The following is a 24328-nucleotide window of genomic DNA, read 5'->3' as shown; positions in this document are numbered from 1 at the left end:
GGTTTAGTGCATGCCATATCTTATCTTCATCAGACATTAGGTCAGCGTAAGATACCATCACCAGCATTGGACATTATAAACCAGCTTAAGAAAACAGACGGCTTGAAATTTAAATGGGAGCCTACTCAGGAATTATGCTTTTAAATAAACATTAACTTGATAAGCGTAGTTAGTATGCGTCATATCTATATTTATGTAGATAAATGATACTATCACCACCATAAAACACCACACAAGATGCCATCTCCAGTGTGAGAAACATAAGACAACTGAAACATGCTGTATTAGCATTGTAAGATGTAAGTATAATTCATGATAGCAAAAGAAAAGAGACAACGTGATGTTGATCCCATCGGGACAGAGGACCATTTAACACTCCATTCCCCTTCTGTAAGTGCAGGCCATCTTTAGGCCCTGGAACTGCCCAACTGCTGCTATTAATAACCCCATAGTTGGAGATTGGGGTGGGGGGGCGGAGGCCCCGTGACGTAAGGAGGGAGGAAACGGCATCACTCCGCCCCTTTTCTCTTCAGAGCATAAGACGACTGATTCAGTTCTAACGAACCGATTCGTTTGAACAGTGAATCGATTGCCCGAGTCTACGAATCGTTTTCCGCTGAGGCTCGGAGTAGTACAATGTTTAAAGTTTAAAATTAACTTTATTCACAAGTTATCGATATATAACAACTTTAAAAGAATCAGGCTGATGTCGCTAAGTGTACTCCGGACTCGGTAAGTCTAGAGACTAGGATGCACAGCAGACAGAGAAAATGTACGTGAATTTAAACAGGTTACTTTGCGGTATTTTGTGCTGCAGTTTTACACTGGGAAATATGATTATTTGTGTTTTATTTGAACCCTTCTGTCTTCAACACCGATGTAAACGTACCAAATAAGTTCGACTCAGTCGTACTCACGAATCGGTTCGAGTGATTCAGTTTAAAAGAATCGGTTCAGAAGAACGACTCGTTGGCGAGTCGGACATCGCCACTTCAGAGACAAGAATCAAAACAAGCCGAGCGGACACGCCTTCGCCATGGCTCTCGGTCTCCTGTCAGAAGAAAGCGCGCCGCTCCGCACCGCGGCGTTCGAACTCGCGCTTTAACGGCTCCGCGGGCGCGTTCTGTCTCGAGACCGACAGACACGAATCAACGGGAGGACGATGGCGGGCGACGGTCGCTGACGGACGGGCGGGCGCTTCTTCGACGAGCGAGCGAGAGCGCGGCCGCTATGCCCAACCAGAAGAGCGGCAAAGGGAAGAGAAACAAGCGGACGAACAGCAGCGGCGACGAGCAGGAAAATGGAGCCTCAGCGGCGGCGGCGGCGGTGGCGGCAGCGGCTGCGGTGGCTGCGACGGGAGGAGCGCAGGGGGCCGCCGGAGCTACAGGAGGGGCTGCAGGAGCTCCGCTGACCGAGAACAGAGGTGGGGGGCGAGGAGAAAAACACCACCCGCTGCCCACAGACTGTTTTGGTGGGGGGAGGAGGAGGAGGAGGAGGAGGAGGAGGAGGAGGAAGAAGTGGGGGGAGGAGGAGGAGGAGGAAGAAGGGGGGGGTGAGGAGGAAGCCTGCCTCATGTGCTGCTGCACGATGCTAAAGCCAAATTACCTTCGTTTGTGGCACGAGGCTTCTTGCTCGAATTCCCCCGTTCCACCTTAAATGTTGAAGCAGCCCCGGACGCCAGAACGTGACTGCTGCACCATTTAAGGTGGAACGGGGAAATTCGAACAAGAAGCTTGCCTTCACCTTCGTGTTCCTGGCAATGTAACGAGTCGTTCTTGTGGAGCGCTTCTGTCCGATAAATCGGTCGAGTCGATTCATAAGGTCAAATGAATCGAGCTTTCTGTGGCGTCTACGCAGTGTTTACGTCCGCGTTACGGACTCGAATAAAACAAAGCGTTCGCACTATAAAATCACGACCAAAACGCCACACCGTCGCGTTTTAGGAGCTTCCTATTTGAATCAGTGTAGATTCTCTGTCTGTGGACTGAGCTGTTTAGGTGCCAGCTCTCTTAGAGAGAGTCGGACAAGTCTGTGCTGGACATCTGATTCTGATTCACTCGTTGAATGTCGTTGCACATGGCGGATGGTGAAAATGAATGACAATATGAGAACAAGTACTTGACCACAAGTAGTTGACTTCACTCCTCGTTTCCCCCCCCGCCCCCAGCACGAAACGAAAGTGAACCTCTGAATCGAATGCTCGAATCGCTGGAACGGCGAGTTCGAAAGAGTCGATTCGGCCAAACAGATTCGAACTTCATCACTTGGTTCCTCGCTCGCACAGATCTGTTTGGAACGGGTCTCGGCACGTCTCACGCTTTGATGCAGAATTTAGCTCTTACGCCATAACCTTGGCTTTACCTTGTGTTTTAGTGCTTCCTCCTTGTCGTCGTGCTCGGCAAGGTTGCGTAGGCCTCGCTCAAGGGTACTCAGAGATTCAAACGATTCATATCCTTCTTTCACGTGATGTCAAATCAAAGCAGCAGGACGTCCACTGTGTGTTATCAGTGGTTCTCGCAGTAGCTGACACTGACTGTTGGGTAGTGAAGGTCAGCTTTTAGTAGTAGTACATCTTCATGCATCTGACTGGTGTGTCAGTCTTTCTTATTAAATGCACAGACTCTGAGTGGAAGTGAGGATGCACAATGATATATCGGACTCATATCGGCATCGGCGTTTTTTTGCTCAAAACAGATACATTTGTCTGATGTTTTGACCCAATATTTAATGCTATATTTATCGTTCGCTGGAAGAGCAGAAGGTGTAGGTGATGCTGGACTGCTGCACTAAACATCTGCGTTTTTTTTTCATCATATCACATTTATAACCCTATGGAAATAAGTGCTATATCTACCTAGATGAGCATTATGAAGAGATATAACATTTATTTCACTGCATTTGTATCAGAAGGAAATATTATATCTCTCCATAATGCTTATCCAATTACATTTAATCCCAATTTCTGCCTACGTTTTATAAATGTTTATGCATCTGCGTTCGCAGATATCACTGCTGTCGGAACAAAACCTCAAATCTCCATTTTTGTTGTTTTTCATTTTTTGACATAATTTGAAAAAACCCATTGACCTTTACATTGTCTGTGAATCTCATGATGAATGGACCAACAGAAATGACCCAAAATGGCTTGGAAAAAATTCTGGTTCCATTGACTTGCATTAAAAGTTGAGAATGTTTTTTCCTTCTCCTGTAAAGTTACCATTTTGGAGATACGGTTTTGTTCCGACAATAATAAAATTTGCATTGGCCCATAAGTCCCGCATCAGCGCATCCCTGAGTGTAGGTGTGAGATATATTAAGCAGTATTCACAGATGAATTTGGGTCAGTATGTCCTCTCTTTCTCTCTTTGTCTCTCTCTTTCCCTCTCTCTCTCTCTCACACTCCCTCTTATGCACACACAGCATCTCAGGAACACACAGTCGGTCCATGCGAGAGTGTTGCGTAATATTTTTTCTTTTGAGTACTCTTCTTTGTGTGGGTAGCTCACCCACAGAGTTTGCACAAATAGCACACTGATTCTTAGAATTCATCGAGATTGCACTGTGGCGCCACGGGTCCTCTGGTCTATTGATAAATGTGCATTTATGAATTGTCCAAGGTCAGATTTGCAAGGAATCACTTGCAGGCGATTGATTTATAAGCCATAACTGTTTAGCTGATTGAATTAGGAGTCCTAATACACTACTCAGCTACACTTTTATGAAACCCTGTGATGGATAATTCACTCAAATATATTTGCTTTACAAGACTGTAACACGTCCAGTGCACTTACACCAACAAGATCAAAGCCTGGGTTGACCGGAGTTCAGATGTACAGTTTTCCCCTTACGCCAGATATATTCGATCGGTTCAGACATGTTTGGTGTCTGAAGTTTTGCGTCTTTACTTTTGCACCAGAGGCTGATCATAACAAATCAGATTGCTGGATTAGAAAAGCAATCGGCCAATTGATTATTATCTTGATTTTGGTTTAAATTTTAATGAATGGTTAAATTTTATGATGCAAATAATGTGAGGAAGGTAAGCTATATTTGAATGCTGCTGCTACACCTGTACTGAAACGTCATAGCATCATTACGCACAACTCATTGTGCTAAATAGCAAGTTGTGTCTAACTTTCGATGTACCGCTTTGCTTGATATGTTGTTTTCTTAAACAGGTAATTGATTATTTGTTTACAAATTAAAAATGCCAGTTTGGCCCATTCATAAAAAAGGAGTGGTACTAGTGATGTGTTCACACGGTGTGAGCTTCCAGTATTAAAAAATCAGCCACCAGCCAGTTTCGATATAAATTCACTGAAATCAGCCATAAAACTTATTGTTATTAGAATCTCAGCTAACATGTTCATAGCCAGCAGTTCAGCATTACGTAAACTGTATTGCGTGCTCACCACACAGTTGCTTTGACTACTAAAATAGACCAACTTATGTGGTTTCTGACAGCTTTTATCTGAAATTTTGACCATTTTTATATATAGTAGTATGTCAGGCAGACTCAAAAATCACCTAATCAAGTCTATTTGAGTCTATTTTGCAGCTTAATACATTTGAGGCAAGGCAGTAGGCAAATAGTTTGCATGATGCTAATTGGTTGCAAATAAGTGGTCATAATGTGTTAGCTACATTAGCCTAATAGCTCCAGTGCAAGCCTAAATAAGCAAACTTAAGACACTACTAAGTATGTCTCAACTGATTGATGACATTTGGAATATAGGGTTAACTGTAAATTTGACTCTTTGTGGCTGAGCCATCACTGTAAGTATTATGATTGCAATGTCAGTTGATAGCTGATGAAATTAACTAAAGTCAGGGTTACACTACACGACTTTTACCCCAATTTAGCCCCGATTCTCAGTCTGGCTGAGTCTGAGCTGATCGGCTCTAGTCTGCAGATTTTTGGGTCAGTCGGGGTCGACAGTTGGAGAGAGAATTGAGTCGTGTTTGAGGGGCGACTCAGATTTCTGGCCGCCCGATCACGTTACAGACTAGTTGGAGTTTTTTTCGACCTGACTCTGAGTGTAATCTAGTGTAAACTGGTTAATGACTCAATCTGAACGGATTCCTGCAACAACCAATGAAAACTGAGAGCGTGAAAGAAGAAAATACAGCAAGTAAACAAAGAACAATGGTGAAAAGTTTCTCACAAAGCTTTTTAATGAGCTGAGTTTAGGGCACAAGCACAATCGAGTTAATGTACATTTAAAACTCTAAAAAAATACCAAACTGATCGCATTTTTAAATCAATGACCATCAGTTAAACATGTTTATCTGCTGCTTCTTTAGTGTGTCAGTGCAGGCGGCAGAGAAAACAACAGCAGCAGCAGCTCCACATTTGTTTATTTGGGTCTTTTAGTAACGGGAGAGCATGAGAGTTCAGTGAGTTCTGTCCGGTTCTGCAGCAGCAGAGTAGTGTGTGATCCCCAATATTTTAGTCGCCCCAAAAAATCTTCAAAAACCTGTCGGACAGAGTGAGACGCCCAGTCGTTTATAATCTGTTCAGATTTTAAAAGTTGTGTAGTGAACCCAAGGCTTAAGGTAAACATTGCCTGTGTTTTGTGTTGTCTTTTGCAGACGCGCCATGCGCCACTCCTCTGGTGTGTAGCGTGGGCCGTGCAGTGGACCTGGAGAAGGACGAATACCAGCGGGTGCTGTGCAACAGTGAGCACTGTCCCTTTGGCAACTGGATGCACCTGCAGTGCTTCTATGAGTGGGAGAGCAGCATCCTGGCGCAGTTCAACTGCATCGGTCGCGCCCGCAGCTGGAACGAGAAGCAGTGCCGGCAGAACATGTGGACCAAGAAGGGCTATGACTTGGCCTTCCGCTTCTGCTCATGCCGCTGCGGCCAGGGCCACCTGAGGAAGGACACAGACTGGTACCAGGTCAAGCGGATGCAGGACGAGCGCAAGAAGAAGGTGCTGCCGGAGAAGAGCGGTGCCAAGGCCAAGGAGGGAGGTGCGTCTGGTGCGTGCGGAGGGGAGGCCCCGGAGGAGCCCAAGAAAGGGAAATCGTCCAGTAAGCTGGCTCACCGAGGCTCCAACCAGGAGCTGGCGCGCCGCCAGTCTGTGGACCGGCAAAACTCTCAGGAGAGAGGCCACGCGGGTCTGACCTGCGACTCGCCTGGACAGTCGCCGCCCTCGGGTTTCTCCTTCTTCTCCCCTCAGCAGGCTGGAGGCCCGCGCAGCTCCCGGCATCTAGGTGAGTTCCTGAAGAGCGCCGTCCACATGGAGGGTGGCCGGAAGCACCTTTTGGCCACCCGTGGGGCCGCACACCCTGACCACGGAGCCGCAGCGGCTGGCCTATGCCTGCCCCGCCTCATGCCAGGCGATAACCCTGTGCAGTTTCTGCAGAGGCTGGACCTCTCCGAGCTGCTGGCGCATATCCCCCGCCACAAGCTCAACACCTACCACGTGCGCATGGAGGACGACGCGCAGGCCGGCCAAGGAGAGGACCTGAGGAAGTTCATCCTGTCGGCGCTGAGCGCCAGCCACCGCAACGTGGTCCACTGTGCCCTGTGCCACCGCACGCTGCCCATATTTGAGCAGTTCCCGCTGGTGGACGGGACGCTCTTCCTCAGTCCCTCGCGCCATGACGAGATTGAGTACGACGTGCCGTGCCATTTACAAGGTGAGGTTCTGGTGTTACATACCTTAGCTGTAGTTGCTCGTATTCATCTCAGTTTTATTTAAAAGAGCATTGTCTTTTATCACAAATACAGTTTTTCTACTGTTCAAAAGCTTGTTGTATTAATAGTTTTTGTTGTTTTATATACAATAACAACCATGTATTTTACATCTACAAAAATACAGTGTAGAGTTAAGTATCAAATACACACAAGGCATGTCTTGATCTGATCCCATGGATCAGGACTGGAGCTGGTCCAGGCATATCCAGGCATGCTTTACCAAACTTATTCTGTTTATATGCAAAAGTGCTAAATCAGAGCCATTTTTCTTTGTGGAGTGTAAAGAAACTTTCTTATTAATCAGTGTTTGTGTCATAATTGTCTCAAAATCTAGTAAAATTTGTAATGAAAATGATACAGTTGGTGGTGTAATTGCAAAAATACACCGTGCTGTACCTTAAAATATTGGCACTGGTGAGCTACGGTCGTAGATCAGCGTACCAGTGCCTGTTATTAGATTTTGACACAATTATAGCACAAAAACTGACAAACAAGAACGTTTGTTTACACTCTAGCACTGCTGCATGTGAATGTTAATAATTAAAGCATTGCAATGCAGAACTTTCATGACGTCTACGCTGGAAATGTTAAGTCTTTTCATCGAGGCAAAACATAAACAAACTATAAACTAATCAGCTGACAGCTGAGAACTAGTATATTTAAAAGCAGTATCAGTAGCTCATATTAGATTAAACAACACTAATGAAAACTTCAGGGCAGCAATGTTTATATAAAAGTAGGCAAAGGGTCATACAGCTCTCTTTTCTCCACCTGATGGATTAGTTTATCCATTTTTGGCTATTTTAACTGTGTTTTGATGAAAGGCGACAGGCTTAACCGCAGTATTTAAGGTGGAACATCAGCTGATGCAACGTGTCAGAAATAGAAAGAGGACGTTTATCAAAAACGGGCCTCTGCCACTCGTGTCTTGTTGTTGCTGCATTACAGACAAATAAAGTGGGGAGATACTTAGAGATTGATTCCGAATGCCTTTATCAGAAGATACTGTCACACAAAATGCCTGTTAGCAAATCACATTGCAAAGTCAGAACCAAATATAATAATAATAATGGATCGAATATCGGCCATAAATGCCTGATCCAGTTCCGGCCCCTGAAAGTCTGCAGTGTTTACACTGAGGAATTATTTTACTCAGAATATGAAAATCTAAAATACAGGATGATTTAAAAAGATTCCTCCGATTTCAAAATGATTTATTTCACTTGTAAATCGTTACAGATCAATGCAGTGAACTGTAAATGGTTTAAATGAGCATAAAGTTTATTATGTAATTGTACAAGGTCTCAGTATGAACCTCCTCCAGCTGTACAGACAACATCAACACCATAGTCAAACTCATCCCATACTGGATTGAGCATGTCGGGTGTTGCTGCACTCACGGCTCTTTCAGTGCGATTTCGGAGATCATCCAGTGTTGTGGAACCAACGATGAACCTTCTGAGCTGTTGGAGGTTCACTGCCCACGAAAATCACAGTTATGACGGATTCACTCTTATTGAAGTGGAGAACGCAGAACGCTTTCTGCTCAGGGGTCTCATCTCCTCTCAGACTGAAGGGAGCCATCTTCCACTGACGGTCAGAAACTCTATGACCCCCGCTTTCAATTGGATTGTGATTGGTTCCTAGGCGCCTCACGGTTGTAAAATATGGCGCTTTGAAATCGGATGAATCTGTTTGAATCACCCTGTATATCTGTAATATTTGCAGTGCCAGTGTTTGAGCTAGCCACGTTTCGTCTAAACCCTGGCCGTCTAAACCCTGGTACACTTCCACTTCCACTAAGATAAAGGACCAGGAGCGCATATGTTAGAGCATTATGAAACCTTTCTGTGTTCACAACAATATAACATGGTTATTTCTCATAAATAGTGTACCACTATGCACATATCAGAAGTTGAGTGATTTCACTGTATATTGTTAAAGTTCTGCTGGCTGGACAATCAAATTTGATCATAAGCCAATATTAGAGTATAGTATAGTAGAGTATAAAACATTAATTTAAAAGCATATATGCCTAGAAACAACACACATCCACAGTTTTGCATTGTGCACATATTAAAAATGAGAGTAAATTTACTGTAGTATTTATTGGCAGTTTAACATACGTTACCTGAGTTGTGTGGCTGTATTATATATCGTTGCTGTCCGAAGAAAACCTCGTATCTCCATTTTTGTCGTTTTTCAGTTTTTGACAGAATTTGAAAATGCCTGTTGCCCTTGAATGACTTGGAAAAAAGTCTGGTTCCATTGACTTACATTAAAAGTAAAGTAGGTTTTTTCCTTTTTCTGTAAAGTTACCTTTTCGGATATACTTTTTTCATATTCCGACAGCAGCAATATGAAAACGAGCAGTATGGAATTTTATTGAACGTTACTCAACATTAAAGTGGTCCAGTTAGATCTGGGGGAAACGAGTACAGTCATACGTGAAAGTTTGGGCACTCCTGGTCAAATTACATATTTTGAAAAAAATAAGTGTTAACACATGCTCTACAGACAACAAACTTCTGAAGATCTTTATGCAAGATTACTGTTTATTTAGTTGTGTACTACTATCTGTACTGGAGGAAAAAAATATATATAAAACGTAAAATATTTTATTTTTTTTTAAAAATGATAAACTGTTTTTTATAAAAGCAAATCAGTAGAAATTGTGCACTAAACTTTGCAGGAAAATGCCATAATCTGTCTTCCCTGTATAAGATATAAGATAATTCAGCACCACTGGGCAACTGTATTAGCACACAAAGGAATTAGACCTCTGCATTTTGACCCATCCATGCAGTGAAACACCCACATACATGCAGGTGCGGTGGGCAGCCCTGTCCACGGCGCCCGGGGAGCAGTTCGAGGTTAGGTGCCTTGCTCAAGGGCACCTCAGTCATGTCCTCTCGGCTCTGGGGATTGAACCGACGACCTTCCGGTCACAGGGTTCCCAAACGTCCATCCCACGATTGCCCCCGTAGAGAATGTGTTCACTTATTTTCACTCAGAAAATCCACAAAATGTGTAATTTGACCAGCGGTGCCCAAACTGTTGCATACTTTTTCATGTTTAGACTAAATATTTTAAGAACAACATGCTATTAGATGATCAAAATGTGGTTATCTTTTACGTCATTCTTGACACATTTAAAATTTCTCATGTTTTAGGAATATCAGTGAAGTGAATATCGCAGGTCTAGCATAGTAAAATCACTTATCTGCAACCACATTGGTGTTATATTAATGAAATTCCAACCCTTTGAATTTGTAAACTTTTGAATGGTGGTTTATTAAACCGGTTTTGGAACATTAGTAATTGAAAACAAGCATATCTATAAAACAGAGCTTTGAATTGTAGGTATTTGGACCAAAAAGATCCATTGAATCCCCTATGCAAATGAAATGCTTCATGCAAAGTGTATGAAAACTCAGCCTGACACAAATCAGTGCTCAGAGAGATGATGTTCCTTTTTTGAACAGCAGACATCAAACATAGCTTTCCTGTAGCACCACTTAGCCCTGTTGCTGTGATCATGGTTGGTTTGTTACTATGGGGTCTATTAGAGCAGGGAAGGCATGTGTGATGGAAAGTTGTAGGTACACAGCTGACAGCTGATAAACCGGGGAGAACAGTGAGTGGGTGGTGGCTGTTCCCTTTTCAGCTGTGTGCATTATGGGAAAAGGGTTTGCCAGTTTCTGTTGGAGGCTCAGCTTAGACTACCTGAATAATCAAGCCATTAGTGGTCATGATGAGGTGTGAAATGAAATGAATGAGAAGAGTGAATCAAACTGACTGTAATGTGGAGTGAAAAATGAAGTGAAATATTGCAGTGGGAGTGGTTGGGGGGGCTTTTATCTGTACCCGCTGCGACGTAACTTTCCAGAATGTTATCCATGATGTGTCACAATAAGGAAGACCAGAAGGATGATGGTACATCAGTGCGGTCTCTTCCTTGATCAAAGGCGAGGAATATCATTAAGCTCCAGGCAGAATACATTTTCATTAATGGGGTAAATAATTTTCAGTTCCTAAAACAATGCACTTCTCATATTTCTAAAGGGAGGCTGATGCACCTGTACGCTATCTGTGTGGACTGTCTGGAGGGGGTGCACAAAATCGTGTGTATAAAATGCAAATCTCGGTGGGACGGAAGCTGGCACCAGCTGGGCACAATGTACACTTACGACATTCTGGCGGCTTCACCTTGTTGCCAGGTAAGTAGTGTCTGAGTGCGCCTGTAGAATAAAAGTGATAACGGTTTACATTCGAATAAAACAACAGAGATGTTTATATTGTGATTAGCCATTCTTACATATGGCACTCTGGAAACTCCTTGTGTTGCCCTTTATCTGTTGAAGTAAGTTTAGATGTCAACATTCAAATATAACGACCTGCAGTGCGGCTTGAACGCCTGTGTACCTTTTAGCATTATGTGCATTTTTTTTACTTAACATTTGAGCTAAAATAAAATCAGGGGTTACAGAAACGTTTTAAGTCTGAAATCTTATCTGCTTACTCACCGTGACAACTTCAGTTAGGACTGAAGCTCTTACAGAACAACAGTTCTTAGGTTAGCCTTTTCAACTCAAGACCACCGGTGCTTCCAAAACACACTTTGTCATATTCTTCATAACTTTCATATTTCATAAGCTACATTCAAAAGGTGGGGGTCGTATGAGAGCTGTAACTGTCTTCTTTCCAGTCAAATAGATGGGTGATGTAATTTTAAACCCTTATAATAAAAGAAGCTGAACTCTCAATTTTTTTGTCTACTGAAAGTCGACCCATTTTTCCACAAATCTGGGCTATAAACTATAAACAGATGGCGTCTCTTCAGTGATCTGCCCTGTAAAAATTATTTTAATAAAAAAATACTCAGAGTCTACGTCTACCATTTTTGGCTTTCAGCAGTAAATTGTAAGCATATAGCAATATGTGTATGATCATAAAACACATTCTGTTAATTTGAGGGGAGCTTTTAAAAAAAATAAATAAATACAAATTTACATTTATTTCATGCAGTTACTGAACAATTTGCCTTATGATTCGGTCATGTAAATTCAGATGGAAAAACCAAAATATACCCTGGGGAATAAGAGGTTAATAATTGTATCCTAAATCCAGATAAGAAAACAGTATTACAGAAACATCCTAACTAGACAGAATTTCCTAAATCCTGTCCTAACTTTAAGATAAAACCCAGAGGTGTCTTAACTTCTGTTTTAACCGTCTGTTTCTATTGTTTTATGCAGTGACAGGCAGCACAGTTCACTGTAACCAGCATAATGATACAACATTTATCTACTCCGGATACGGTGCTGTGAGTTTTTTTTCTAAAAGCCCAGACGCTGCAGACTCGATCTCCACCGTCCCTCTGATTACCTTCGTGTGTTAATGTTGATGATGAAATATTACAGTGATGGTGGTGAATAATGAGGAGACGGAGCTGAACGTGTGTCTGTTTATTAGGAGGAGTAACGTTAGCGTGCTCGGCTAAAGCGTTTGGGAAATGGAAACTGAAACTGCGGAGCGGCGACTCTGATAAACAGCACGAAGCGCTGATACAACATTATTAACTTTCAGTTTATCGCACTTTAGTTTTATTTGACCTTTTTACATCGGCAACGGCAGCTAACATTAGCTGCCTGGCTAACTAAATTGATTATTTTGATTACATGTTTATGTTTCAGCTGTGTGCCTATGGTCGGTTGCTAGGTAACAGACATAACAGTTGATGGTCAACTTCGATTGAGTAGGTTAAGATTTCCTAACTTGAGAGACAGCCCCCAGATCTTCATTTAAGTCAAATGACACACACAATTATATAGTTCTCCATTCCTTTATTGAACTAAGTGATCAAACGTCATATATGTTGTTTGGCAAAAGTTTGTGAACCTTTAGAGGTATCAGTTTGGTGTAGGTGATAATTAGGAGGTTCAGTCAGTTGGATGACAATCAGGTATGAGTGTGGCTGACCCTACTCTATTTAACCTCTTATTCTCCAGGGTATATTTTGGTTTGTCCTCTGAATTTACATGACCAAATCGTCAGGCAAATTATTCAGTAACTGCGTGAAATAAATGTAAATTTTTATTTTATTTATTTATTTATTTTTTGTAAAAGCTCCCCTCAAATTAACAAAACACGTTTTATGATACACATATTGCTATATCTTACAATTTACTGCTGATAGCCAAAAGTCTTAGACGCTCTTTGTATTATTTTATAAAAATAATTTTTACAGAGCAGATCACTGAAGAGACGCCATCTGTTTATAGTTTATAGCCCAGATTTGTGGAAAAATGGGTCGACTTTCAGCTTCTTTTATTATAAGGGTTTAAAATTACATCCCCCATCTATTTGACTGGAAAGAAGACAGTTACAGCTCTCATACGACCCCCACCTTTAGAATGTAGCTTATGAAATATGAAAGTTATGAAGAATATGACGAAGTGCGTTTTGGAACCACCGGTGGTTTCAAGGAGTTGAAGAGGTTAGCTTAGAAAATCACTAAAATATTTGACTGGGGTTGCCCAAACTGTTAGTGGTATGACATTGAATTCAGTTGCATTGTTTGAACACCAAAGTTCACAAACCAGCAGCAACAATGAACAGCATATTCCAGGAGGCTCATTAGTAACATGGATACAGGCGTCATTTTTCTTCACTCAAATTTTGTCTAAAATATTGTTCAAATACTGAATCCAGTATTGAGAATCAAATAAAACATGTGCCGAGTGCTTAAAGTGCTTAGTTCAGCGGAAAAATCTAACTAAAGTGATGTTTGATATCCGGTATTTATCTAGTTTGCAGTGGGAGATGTTGCTAACAAACACTGGACTTGGACTGTCACCAAACTCATCTCTGTAAATACATACCAAAATATTAATGTAATGCTTCAAAAATCTTTAAAAAATAGTCAAATGGCATAGATAGACCTTATGTGGACATTTAAGCTGAAATTAGAACTACCTTTTCACCTGCATAACACCCACCTTTGTAGTATTACTCGTCACTGTGCGGCCATCACGTTCGTTTTTTTAGCACAGCTAAGGCTTCCTAACTGTAAGACAGCTAGAAGTTGCATCTCAAACAGTGGTGGACGAAGTACACAAACCATGTACTTGAGTTAAAGTAGAGATACCCAAGGTAAAATATTACTCCAGTAAAAGTAGAAGCTCCTCCATTTAGACCTCCACTTGAGTAAAAGTACAGAAGTATTTGCCATCAAATGTACTTAAGTATCAAAAGTAAAAGTACTAAAAGATTAATTATGATTCTGATGTCCTATTATCATTTCTGTAACAAGACTCGCTTCATTAACTCATTTTAGGTGAAAATACTCCAGTGTCTCTCTTGGTAAACCAGTCTTTTAATAGAGTCATTAATTAGTGACGCTGACGTCTATTAAAATGATCATAAGCACAAAACACTGAAGGCAAACAGTTTCCATCAGGTAGAACTGAGTGGCTCTGAAATCACTTTTTACAAACAAGCAAAGTTTCAGTTTAAGATTTATTTGCAAGTTAGTTACAATTTAAGTTTAATAAAAACGTATTTTTCCTTTACTAAACTGCATCTGTAGGTCTCTGTTCATAAACATAAACTAGCCAAAACTAATTTACTATAAAATGAAAGTGTTTGTATAAATTCAGATGTCAGTCACAACTGCATATGTGTACATATTTCTATATTGTGGTCTGTTTACACACAGTTAGGTTAGTTCATCATTCATGTTGAATAGACTCTCCCAAAATTTTACGCTGCTGCACTGACGTTGAACCGTGTGCTGCACTGGGTCGGTATGACCAACAGGTCAAAACAAGCTCAAAACAAAGTGACCGCTGTGCCCTGATTGGTGTTTTTGCTTTGCGCTTTTTTCGTTTTGACATGTTACGTTTTTATTCACACATAAACCAAAAGGAACGACGGATTTCTCATAATGTAGTGGAGTAAAAAGTGAGACAGTTGACTTTGAAATGTAGTGGAGTGAAAGTAAAAAGTCACCCGAAATGGAAAAACTTCAGTAAAGTACAGATACATGAAAAAACTACTTAAGTACAGTAACGAGTCACATTTACTTAATTACTGTCCACCACTGCTCTCAAAGCTGTGAGGTGTTGCATTCCAGTTTCATAAACAGTAAACGTCTTCTTATTCGACTTTTCTGTTCCACCTTAAATGGTGCAGTAATTCCACCATGGCATTTGTACGGATGCCGTAATTTAACTGCTGCATCATGTAAGGCAGAAAATTAGAATAAGAAGCTGGTGAATCCGAATCCAGCTTCAGCTTCGTCAGAATCTCTACGAATGCAGTGATCGTTTTTCACCTGACGATTACAAGGCAGATCGCATGTGGGATGTTCTAAAATCTGCAGCTGTTCCAGGTAAATTTCTCCGGATGAAAAGTGGATTTGAGTTGAGCTTTGTTTACTTTTTCTCCATTTTCACTGCCCTTTTTCTGTTTACTTAGCTGCTGTGATGCCATGTGCAGCTAACATGCTTGATAAACATGCTTTCCACAGTTTGACAGTGGAAATAAATATCTACCATCTTCAATACCGATTTGTTCAAGCGCTGGCAACAATAGCTCGCATTTTTCAGCAGACACTCCACTGCAGTTGGAGGCTCATGACACTTTCCACAAGTAAAACCAATCAACAAGGCAAGAATCACAGTAAAATCATTGGTGAGAGGTTTAGAAACATCTTACGTTCCTTTCTTTGGTGTTTTGACTCTCAGTGTTGTCTTTATTTTTTGGATAATGCTTTTTTGAGGGTAACTAACAGCTGTATCTCTAAACAGGCCAATAGAGATATTCTAATATGACTTGAAGGCTCATTACACTAAAATCACTTCTTTTCCTTTTACTGATTATTATTCTATGCAGTTTTTATCGTAAGTTAAGGTGAACTCATTATGATTTTGGAGAAAGTGGGTTTGTTTAGCAGAGAGGCTGAGGGCTGTACAGATTTAGTGCACATTTAAAAAGCCTCATTCAAACCTCAGCAAGACTTTGTCATTTCTTGTAATATCTTTAGAGAGCAGGTTAAGAACGTGGCAAATATGTTCTGATTAAACACTGTGTGAGTTTGAAAGCTTCTGCGCCACAAATATTGACAGTGTCTCAATTATAATCTAATTGAAATGTAATGAGCTTTAATGAACAAGCCGTCATTCGATGTACCTGGGTAGGCGATACAGTATTGCCTGGATCCATAAAGCCACTGCTGTGGAATAAACCATGTCTGTCATTTTTTTTCTGGAAAATCACAGCCTTAAAGATTAGATTAGATTCAACTTTGTCATTGTGCAGAGTGCAGGTACAGAGCCAATGAAATGCAGTTAACATCTAACCAGAAGTACAGTATTATTTACAGACAAAGTGCAGAAGGATGGTACAGTGCAGGGGTATTTAATTAAAATTCAATAAAGTCTAGTTAGAGAAAATTTCCTCAAGCAAAGGTCCGGAACATCATAATGTCTAACTGACATCATGACTCAGTGCCATATACTGTTTACTGAAATAGCCTAGTAGGTATATCAACATCTTATACAGTCAACAACTGAACGTCAAATCAAATAAAGTACAATTCAGTCATATTTCAACAATATTTATCATCAGTTTTCTCTTTTTTTAGAGCACGGCATGTAAAATAACTTCCCTCTGACTCACTTTCTCCTCTGACTGCTGTTTCTCTCCTCGTCCCTCCCCTGTGTGTGTGTCACTGACTCGAGTCTCGGTTCTCATCGTAATGCACAGTTCTGATTGGCTGAGTAAAGTCATGTGTGATATTTACAGTGCATGTGATTGGTCTGTGAGTCTCACGGGCCGCTAAAGCTACAGCAAAGGCTAGAAAAGTTACGCTTACGATTAAAATAGGACCACCCCGTCAAAATTAAATAATTCTCCACAGTTTATCAGTTATAGGTCCAGGTCTGCATAGGACAGCGTCTGGGTCCGGACTCGGGCCGCGGTCCGCCTGTTAGTGACCTCTGGTATAGTGGTTAAAAAAATATAGATATGCAATTATAAATATAATATACATACATACAGAGTAAATGGAGAGCATGCAGTGAGGTAGCATGTCCTGTGGGAGGAGCATATGTAAAAATATGCAGAGTAAACTTGTACAGTAATTGTTGGTGCAAATACGAATAGTGCAGTAATAGACTGTTCAAGCATGAATAGTGCAATAATACTAGGATATAAAGTACAGTAACAGTGCAGTGAGCGCAAAGATGCGGTTAAAGTGACAGTGTGGAGTTCAGCAGGGTCACAGCCTCAGGGAAGAAGCTCTTCCTGAGCCTGCTCTTGCGGGAGCGGAGGCTCCTGTAACGCGTACCAGATGGGAGGAGGGTAAAAAGTCCATGGTTAGGATGAGAAACGTCCTTGATGATGTCCCTCACCCTGCCCAGGCAGCGCTTATGGAAAAGTATGATTCTTTTATATCCATGCTGCATTTCAGAAACTTAGCAAACTAAATCTTGGATAAAGACAAGCATTGAGAGCCATTGGACCCAGTCAGATACCCCACTGTTCATATCCAACGCTGTAATTTGATGACACCAGACATCTTTGAGTAGTTATTTGAGCCTAAGATTAAAATCACAGACAGGATTCATCTTCTAAGTAAAAGACTGTCGTTCTCCCCGTGACACAAATATCTTACAGCTGAAATCTTATTTTTTAATTGTACCCATTAAACTTCTGGCAAGGGATCATGTGCGACTGGCCGAATTCTTAGCTGTAAATATTTCAGGGAGCACTTCATTTAAGTCTGTTATTTAGCGCAGGGGTGTTCTGGTTCTAGATGCCTCATATCCAGCACAGTTTGGTGATTTCTTTACTCTAACACACCTGATTTAACTCAATAATATTCCTTATTATGAAGGCTGCAAGGTAGATGATGTTCACCAAGACCCTCTGGATCGGTAAAAGCAAGCCAGCAATAAATTGGCAGTTTTGTGTTTTTTCAAAAAGTGACAATTTGCAGAAAAGTAAAAAGTGAGATGCTCTCAAAATAATGCATGAGGAAACAAAAGTCCCAGAGTTGCAACCACCTTCTCTGTGCAGTCAGAATATGTAAGTTGAGGTTTAGTTCAGCGCTGTGGGTTTCACTTCCTCGTCTCAAACCACTGACTTGCATCTCTGCTGATGCATTGTTAGTTTGTTTCCTAGTTACAGAAGTTTTGGTGACTGTTAAATCCCTATATTTCTTCGACACATCAAAATACTATTTAATTTTACGTTCTGTTGTATTTAGTGGTCGTGTACTGGTGCTTTTTTCTTTTCATGGTAAAGAATTAAAATAATATATAACCCCATTTCCAAATGCTGTAAAAAATGTAAACAAAAACAAAATGCAATGATGTGCAAAACCTATAAGACCTATATTTCATTGAAAATGCTTCAAAGACAACACGTTCCAAAAAAGTTAGGACGGGGGCAACAAAAGGTTGGTAAAGTTGTGTAATGCTTAAAAAACACCAGGTGGTTAATTGACAACAGGTCAGTTACATCACTGGGTAGTAAAAAAGAGCATTAAGAAGTAAAGATGAGGAGGGGTTCACCACTCTGTGAAAAACTGCACGAGCAAATAGTGCAACAATTCTAGAATAACGTTTCTCAACATAAAATAGCAAAGAACTTTTGCTTTTCATCATCTACGGTACAAAATAACATTAAAAGATTCAGAGAATCTGGAGAAATCTCTGTATGCAAGGCACAAGGCCAAAAAACAGTATTTGCTTGCCGTGATCTTTGGGCCCTCAGGCAGCACTGCATTAAAAATAGACATGATTGTTTAGAGGAAATCACTGCATGTCTCAGAAACACTTCTGAAAACCACTGTCTGTGAAAACCATTTGTTGCTGCATCCACAAATGCTAATTAAAACTCTTAAATGCAAAGAAACCACATATAAACAGGATCCAGAAACGCTGCCAACTTCTCTGGGCCTGAACTCATGTAAAATGGATTGAGGGGAAGTGGAAAAGTTTCCTGTGGTTCAACAAATCAAATTTTACATTTTCCCTTTGAGAGTGTAAAAATATGAGCCAAAACTGCTCGTTCTTCAGTTGCTACCATGCATGCTAACAGCGCTGCCGCTATAGCTTCCACACTAGCAAACATTACATTCTATATTTCATTTTACATTCTGGTGCGCTTAGTGTTATGTACTGGTGCTTGTTGACTTCGTGTTCAGCTGAAAGTGTGGTTGGTGTAGTGTAGTGGGTAACACCTCTACCTTTTTATGCTGTAGACTGGGGTTCAATGCCCCATCTGGACAAGCAGAGCAGTCGTTACAGGAAGAGCGTTTGTTGTTTTTGTAAGACACATGACGTGTGTCTACACCGGGTGTCGTCTTTGTACAGTACAGCATTGCTTGCTGTTTGTCGTGGGCGACGCTTGAGTATACAGGCTTCAACAATGGGTGTCATTTAGTTAGTCAGTAACTCAGTAACTCAGTCAGAGTCGGGTTAAAAGCATCATGACGCTCATTCAAAACTGAGCAAGACCATGTTGCAAGATCTCTAGAGAGAGGTTATGGACGTAGCAGCATGTTGTGATTTAACTAAAGCGTTTGTGTCAGTAAAGTTAAAAGTGCAGTAGTGTTAAAAAGTTTCTAAGCGACGACAAGTTAACACACCTTCTCCAGAGATCACACTTAAATATCGACATTATTTCTGCTAAATTTAGTTCACAGATTTTCTTTTTTTTGCTGAGTTTACTGGAAACTTACTGGAAACAACATGTAAAATGCTACATAACGTTCGCAGAAGCCTTATTTATTTATTTATTTATTTATTTTCCCAATATGTTAAATTCTGCAAATAAACAGCAGTTGTGAATTAAAATGTGCAAAAGTCTCTGTAGTGGACGTGTTAACTTATTTTCGCATAGAAAATCAGCAAAAATGTGTAATTTGTCTAGGGCGCCCACACTTTTGCATACAACTGTAATCAAACTATAAACTATAAACTCAGGATGAGCATTTCAGTGAAATTTGATGTTCTGTTTCTTAAGGCATTATTTAAAAAGTATTCTGATAACATGTATTTTCTAGGAGATTGCAGCTGTACAAGATGAGCCAAAACATGAAGCAGGTATTCAGAGGAGATTCAGGCCATTTAATAATAACCGACCGATGGGAAATTGCACCGTTTCAGTACCAACACATATAATTGCACGTAAACTTACATATATTATGCTAAAAATAGAAATGAAAATAGACATAAGTTAGGCAGAAAATAAGAAATAGAAATAAAAGTAGACATAAGTTAGAAAGAAAATTAAAAATAGAAATAGACATAAATTAGGCAGAAAAAAAATATAGAAATAAAAATAGACACGTTAGGCAGACATAAAACATAGAAATAAAAATAAAAAAAGTATAAGAGAGTAGAAATAAAAGTATCTCTATTTGCATATTTACATAGCATACAAGACAGATTTATTGTATTTACATGAGAGCAGGCACTGAGTGGTATGAGGTCGTCTAAAAACACAATGAGTGTAGACATAACTAGGAGTAGCATGTAATGAATCTGGCACCTTAACACCAGCTTAAAGTCTCAGAAGAACACAAAAGCAGATGAATATGAAACCTTCCTTCCTCTAGGCTTCAGCATTTGTTATTTGGTATCACCGCTGCTTAATTTGATATCTACAGTAGCCGACAAGACCCTGTTCATATTAGCATTAAAAACACTCATAAATGAGCTGCAAACACAGAAAACACTCATCACCACGACGACATCGGAGCTACATTTTCGCATTTGTCACACAAGTATTTACGGTACAGAATATAAAAACCTTTACATTACATTGCGATTATGGTGGATGCCTGCAGTTTACCAGCAAGATGTTTTCTATTAAGTACTACAAGTACTTATACTGCTAATAGTAGTAGTAATAACAATAATAATAATAATTCTTCAGTTGCTACCATGCATGCTAACAGCGCTGCCGCTATAGCTTCCACGCTAGCAAACATTAGATTCTGTACAAAGTGATAATTCTTAAAAAGTGTGATTAACACATCAAAATACTATTTCATTTTACATTCTGGTGCACTCAGTGTTATGTACAGGTGCTTGTTGACTTCGTGCTCAGCTGAAAGTGTGGTTGGTGTAGTGCAGTGGGTAACACCTCTACTTTTTACGCTGTAGACTGGGGTTCAGTCCCCCATCTGGACAAGCACCCTACGCTATACCAATAAGAGTCCTTGGGCAAGACTCCAAACCCTACCTTCGCCTACCTGTGTAAAAAATGACCAAATTCTAAGTCGCTCAGGATAAGAGCGTCTGCCAAATGCCGTAAACGTAAATGTAAAAAATTGCCAAATGACTTGCGCTAAAACTACAAGGTTAGAGCCTGAGATTAAACTACCATACAATACTCAATGCTGTGTTAAAGCAGCTAGCAAACATTACATTCTTGTACTGGTGCTTGTTGACTTCGTCCTCACCTCAAAGTGTGACAAATTGCCAAAAGACTTGCGCTTAAAGTACGAGGTGAGAATTTTTAAGTTCATGGTTAAAGCTGACTGGCTACTTTGCTGTCTGACATGTCGTAGCTGTACTGTGGGAGTTAATCTGGTGTTATTAGTTAAATGCTTACAGTTACTCTCTACAGCTAATTCTCATTACCATACAGTGATATTAATCTGCTCAAATAAAAGTCAACTTACTTTTACCGGTGAATTTTTTTGCTGCATAGGATTTAATAGGTCTGAATGTTTCCGTCGTCTCTAAGTGTCCTCCAGAAACACCTCCGTTGTGTTGTGATTGGCTCATCTGCGTTTCTGAAGTGGCATGTGTTTCTGTATCAGCAGTTCGTTTACGAAATGTTGCACCAGTGTTGTCATTTTGATGAAAGCTCGTTTTTTTATTTGCAGTTTGTTGGGTCTTCTCGGCTACCATAGATATCAGTTAATGTTTGATCATTTGATCGGCCAAGTGTAAAAATACAAGGTGTCCCAAAAAAATTGACATCATTTCGTAGTCTAATAACAGCCAGTTCTCCCTCAAATGATCTCACATTTTAACAAAATGTGTAAAAACTAACCAAGTTTAATTTTTAATGTTTTTTTCAGGTTGAAGAATGGCGTTCACTAGAAATGAAAAGGCGTTTTGTGTGTTAGAATATGCTCGAACACAGTCAAACGAGAATGTGCAGCGGCATTTTCCAGAAAATTCAATAAAAATGCACCAACTGGAAAGCAGATTTGGACACGGCACAAAAAATTCAAAGAGGAAGGCTGTCTGTGCAGGACAGAGGGGTCTGGACGACCACCAGTATCGGAAGATATTACATTTGTGAAGCTGTGAAATCGGTTATAAAATCTACATCCCTCTGAATTTCTTGTTCGAATTTTGATAAATAAATCTTGTATTGTTCAACATGAAGCCTGTTTAATTTCGTTTGCCAGGACATGTAGTTACTCAGATATTCACATCTCAAATGATGTCAGTTTTTTTGGGACACCCTGTATTCAAATGAGTGTTCTGTTAAAATGGTGTCACCTCTCTCTCTCTGTGTTTTCACAGGCCAGACTGAACTGCAAGCACTGTGGAAAGCCCGTCATCGACGTCCGGGTGGGCATGCAGTATTTCTCCGAGTACAGCAACGTGCAGCAGTGTCCACACTGCGGCAATCTGGACTATCACTTTGTCAAGCCATTCTCCTCCTTCAAAGTTCTCGAAGCCTATTGACGAAAGTTGTCATTGCATGCTAGTTTGCTTTTTTCTATTCATAGGTATCTTATTTGGAAACTTTTTTTTTCCTCTGGTGGGTTTTAGTTCCAGATTTAAAACGGTAGGAGAGAAAGTGAAATGATGGTGGGTGAAATAATCGCGGAGGAAAGGGGCGAGGGGGCGCTTCACTATCTGTTCCTAAGACATTCTTTAAAAGATTCTCATCTGGCATTTGAAACCCCAAAAGCAACAAAAATACTGTGACAAGTGAATGTATCTGTATGCCAAATTTGCTCTTTTTGTACAAAAAGTAAAACAATAAAATACATAAAATTGTAAACATCTGCTCTTTTCCTGCTGTCGTTCACACTCCATTTCATCTTAGATGCCTTTTCCGCCACCGTCGATTCGTATGTGGCCGTTTGATCTAATATCAGTTTATACATAAATGACAAAATTAATGAACTCGTCCCTCCCTGGGCCACCTAGATAATTATTACTTTCCATATCAAATGGCTTCTCTCAGTAAGGCTGCGCATTAATGGAGATGGACAGCTCTTTTGATATGGCTAATGAGGAGCAGTGTAATTTAAACCTCCCTTTTTAGTCGTATCAGTCTTTGAAGACAGAGAGGCCATAGAGTATGAGATGAATGAACGAGTGAACCATCTGATGTTTCGGGCTGCTTTTACATGCGATGGCTGGAAGGCAAGAAACTGAGGAACAATTACACGAGGATCGTGACAGATAATCAATGCTGCCAACTAAACATTTTCGAAAACAAATTTTCTTCGACTTTTTGCTGCTGTTCTGTTTTGTACAGTGGGGTCCAAAAGTCTGAGACTTCATTTAATATCTGGGATTTTGTCCATTTATACCTAAACAGAGTGTTTTAGATATTTGAAACATACAGTGGCATTTAAAACTGTTCAAAACTTTGTAATCAATGAGTGCATATACGTGCACTCAGTAATCCGATCATAATCGGATTCCTGCAGTTATCTGATTATTCAAATGGTCATGTAAACACCATACTCAGATCTAGAAATCTGATTAAGAAATCTGATAAAGAGGCTGGATTTTAGCTCAGTAATCAGATTTCTCAGTGCATGTAAACTCTTACTCTGATTTCTTTCGGATTTCTCAGTCTGCGCATGCGCAAGGTCAGACGGTGGATGTCGCGAGACGCAGCAAAACGCTTTTGGAGAGGCGCTGAAACCAAACACGAAAAAAAGGATTTGCATATTCTTCATCTTTAAAATGATGTATGTTCATATTTTCAGCTAAAGCGGCGCAATTTTTAAAAACAAAAGCCGCGGTATGAAGTTTGAGGTTTACGTTTACGTCATGTCTTCTTCTGTGAGTTTATTGGCTGGTTGCAAAGCAGAAATCTGATTACTGTCTGACTCATGTAGACCTGGAGTTTCTTATCGGATTACTGATAAAATCAGATTTTCTGCAGTTATCAGATTATTCAGTGCATGTCTACGCACTCAGTGATGTAAAGACCATGTGGTTGCACGTAGGTGTAGCACTGCTGTGTCTGATCCACTCGTACCAGCACAACACACACTAACACACCACCACCACGTCAGTGTTACTGCAGCGCTGAGAATGATCCACCACCCAAATAGTACCTGCTCTGTGAGGGTCCGTGGGGGTCCTGACCACTGAAGAACAGGGTAAAAGGGGGCTAACAAAGTATCAGAGAAACAGATGGACTACAGTCTGTAACTGTAGAACTACAAAGTGCACCTATATAGTAAGTGGAGCTGATAAAATGGACAATGAGCGTAGAAACAAGGAGGTGGTCATGATGTTATGCCTGATCGGTGTAGCTCTATATAGAACTTTTTTTACTAAAGAACCCTTGAAGAACCATCATTTTTAAGACTGTAGCTCAAGCAGTTTGCAT

General features: G+C 40.5%; 1 protein-coding gene across 1 annotated transcript; it reads left to right on the top strand.

Moving 5' to 3' along the window:
• The first annotated feature begins 990 nt into the window (after nt 1–990).
• On the top strand, nt 991–23124 carry heca (hdc homolog, cell cycle regulator). Its single transcript, XM_036581233.1, has 4 exons — nt 991–1423; nt 5593–6645; nt 10769–10923; nt 22267–23124. The coding sequence occupies exons 1-4, from the start codon at nt 1231–1233 to the stop codon at nt 22429–22431; spliced, it is 1566 nt and encodes a 521-aa protein (XP_036437126.1). The 5' UTR covers nt 991–1230; the 3' UTR covers nt 22432–23124.
• The last annotated feature ends 1204 nt before the right edge of the window (nt 23125–24328 follow it).

This window comes from Colossoma macropomum, unplaced genomic scaffold (genome assembly GCF_904425465.1).
Source record: "Colossoma macropomum unplaced genomic scaffold, Colossoma_macropomum, whole genome shotgun sequence".
NCBI classification, from domain to species: domain Eukaryota; kingdom Metazoa; phylum Chordata; class Actinopteri; order Characiformes; family Serrasalmidae; genus Colossoma; species Colossoma macropomum.
This window is presented reverse-complemented; position numbering and strand designations above follow the sequence as displayed.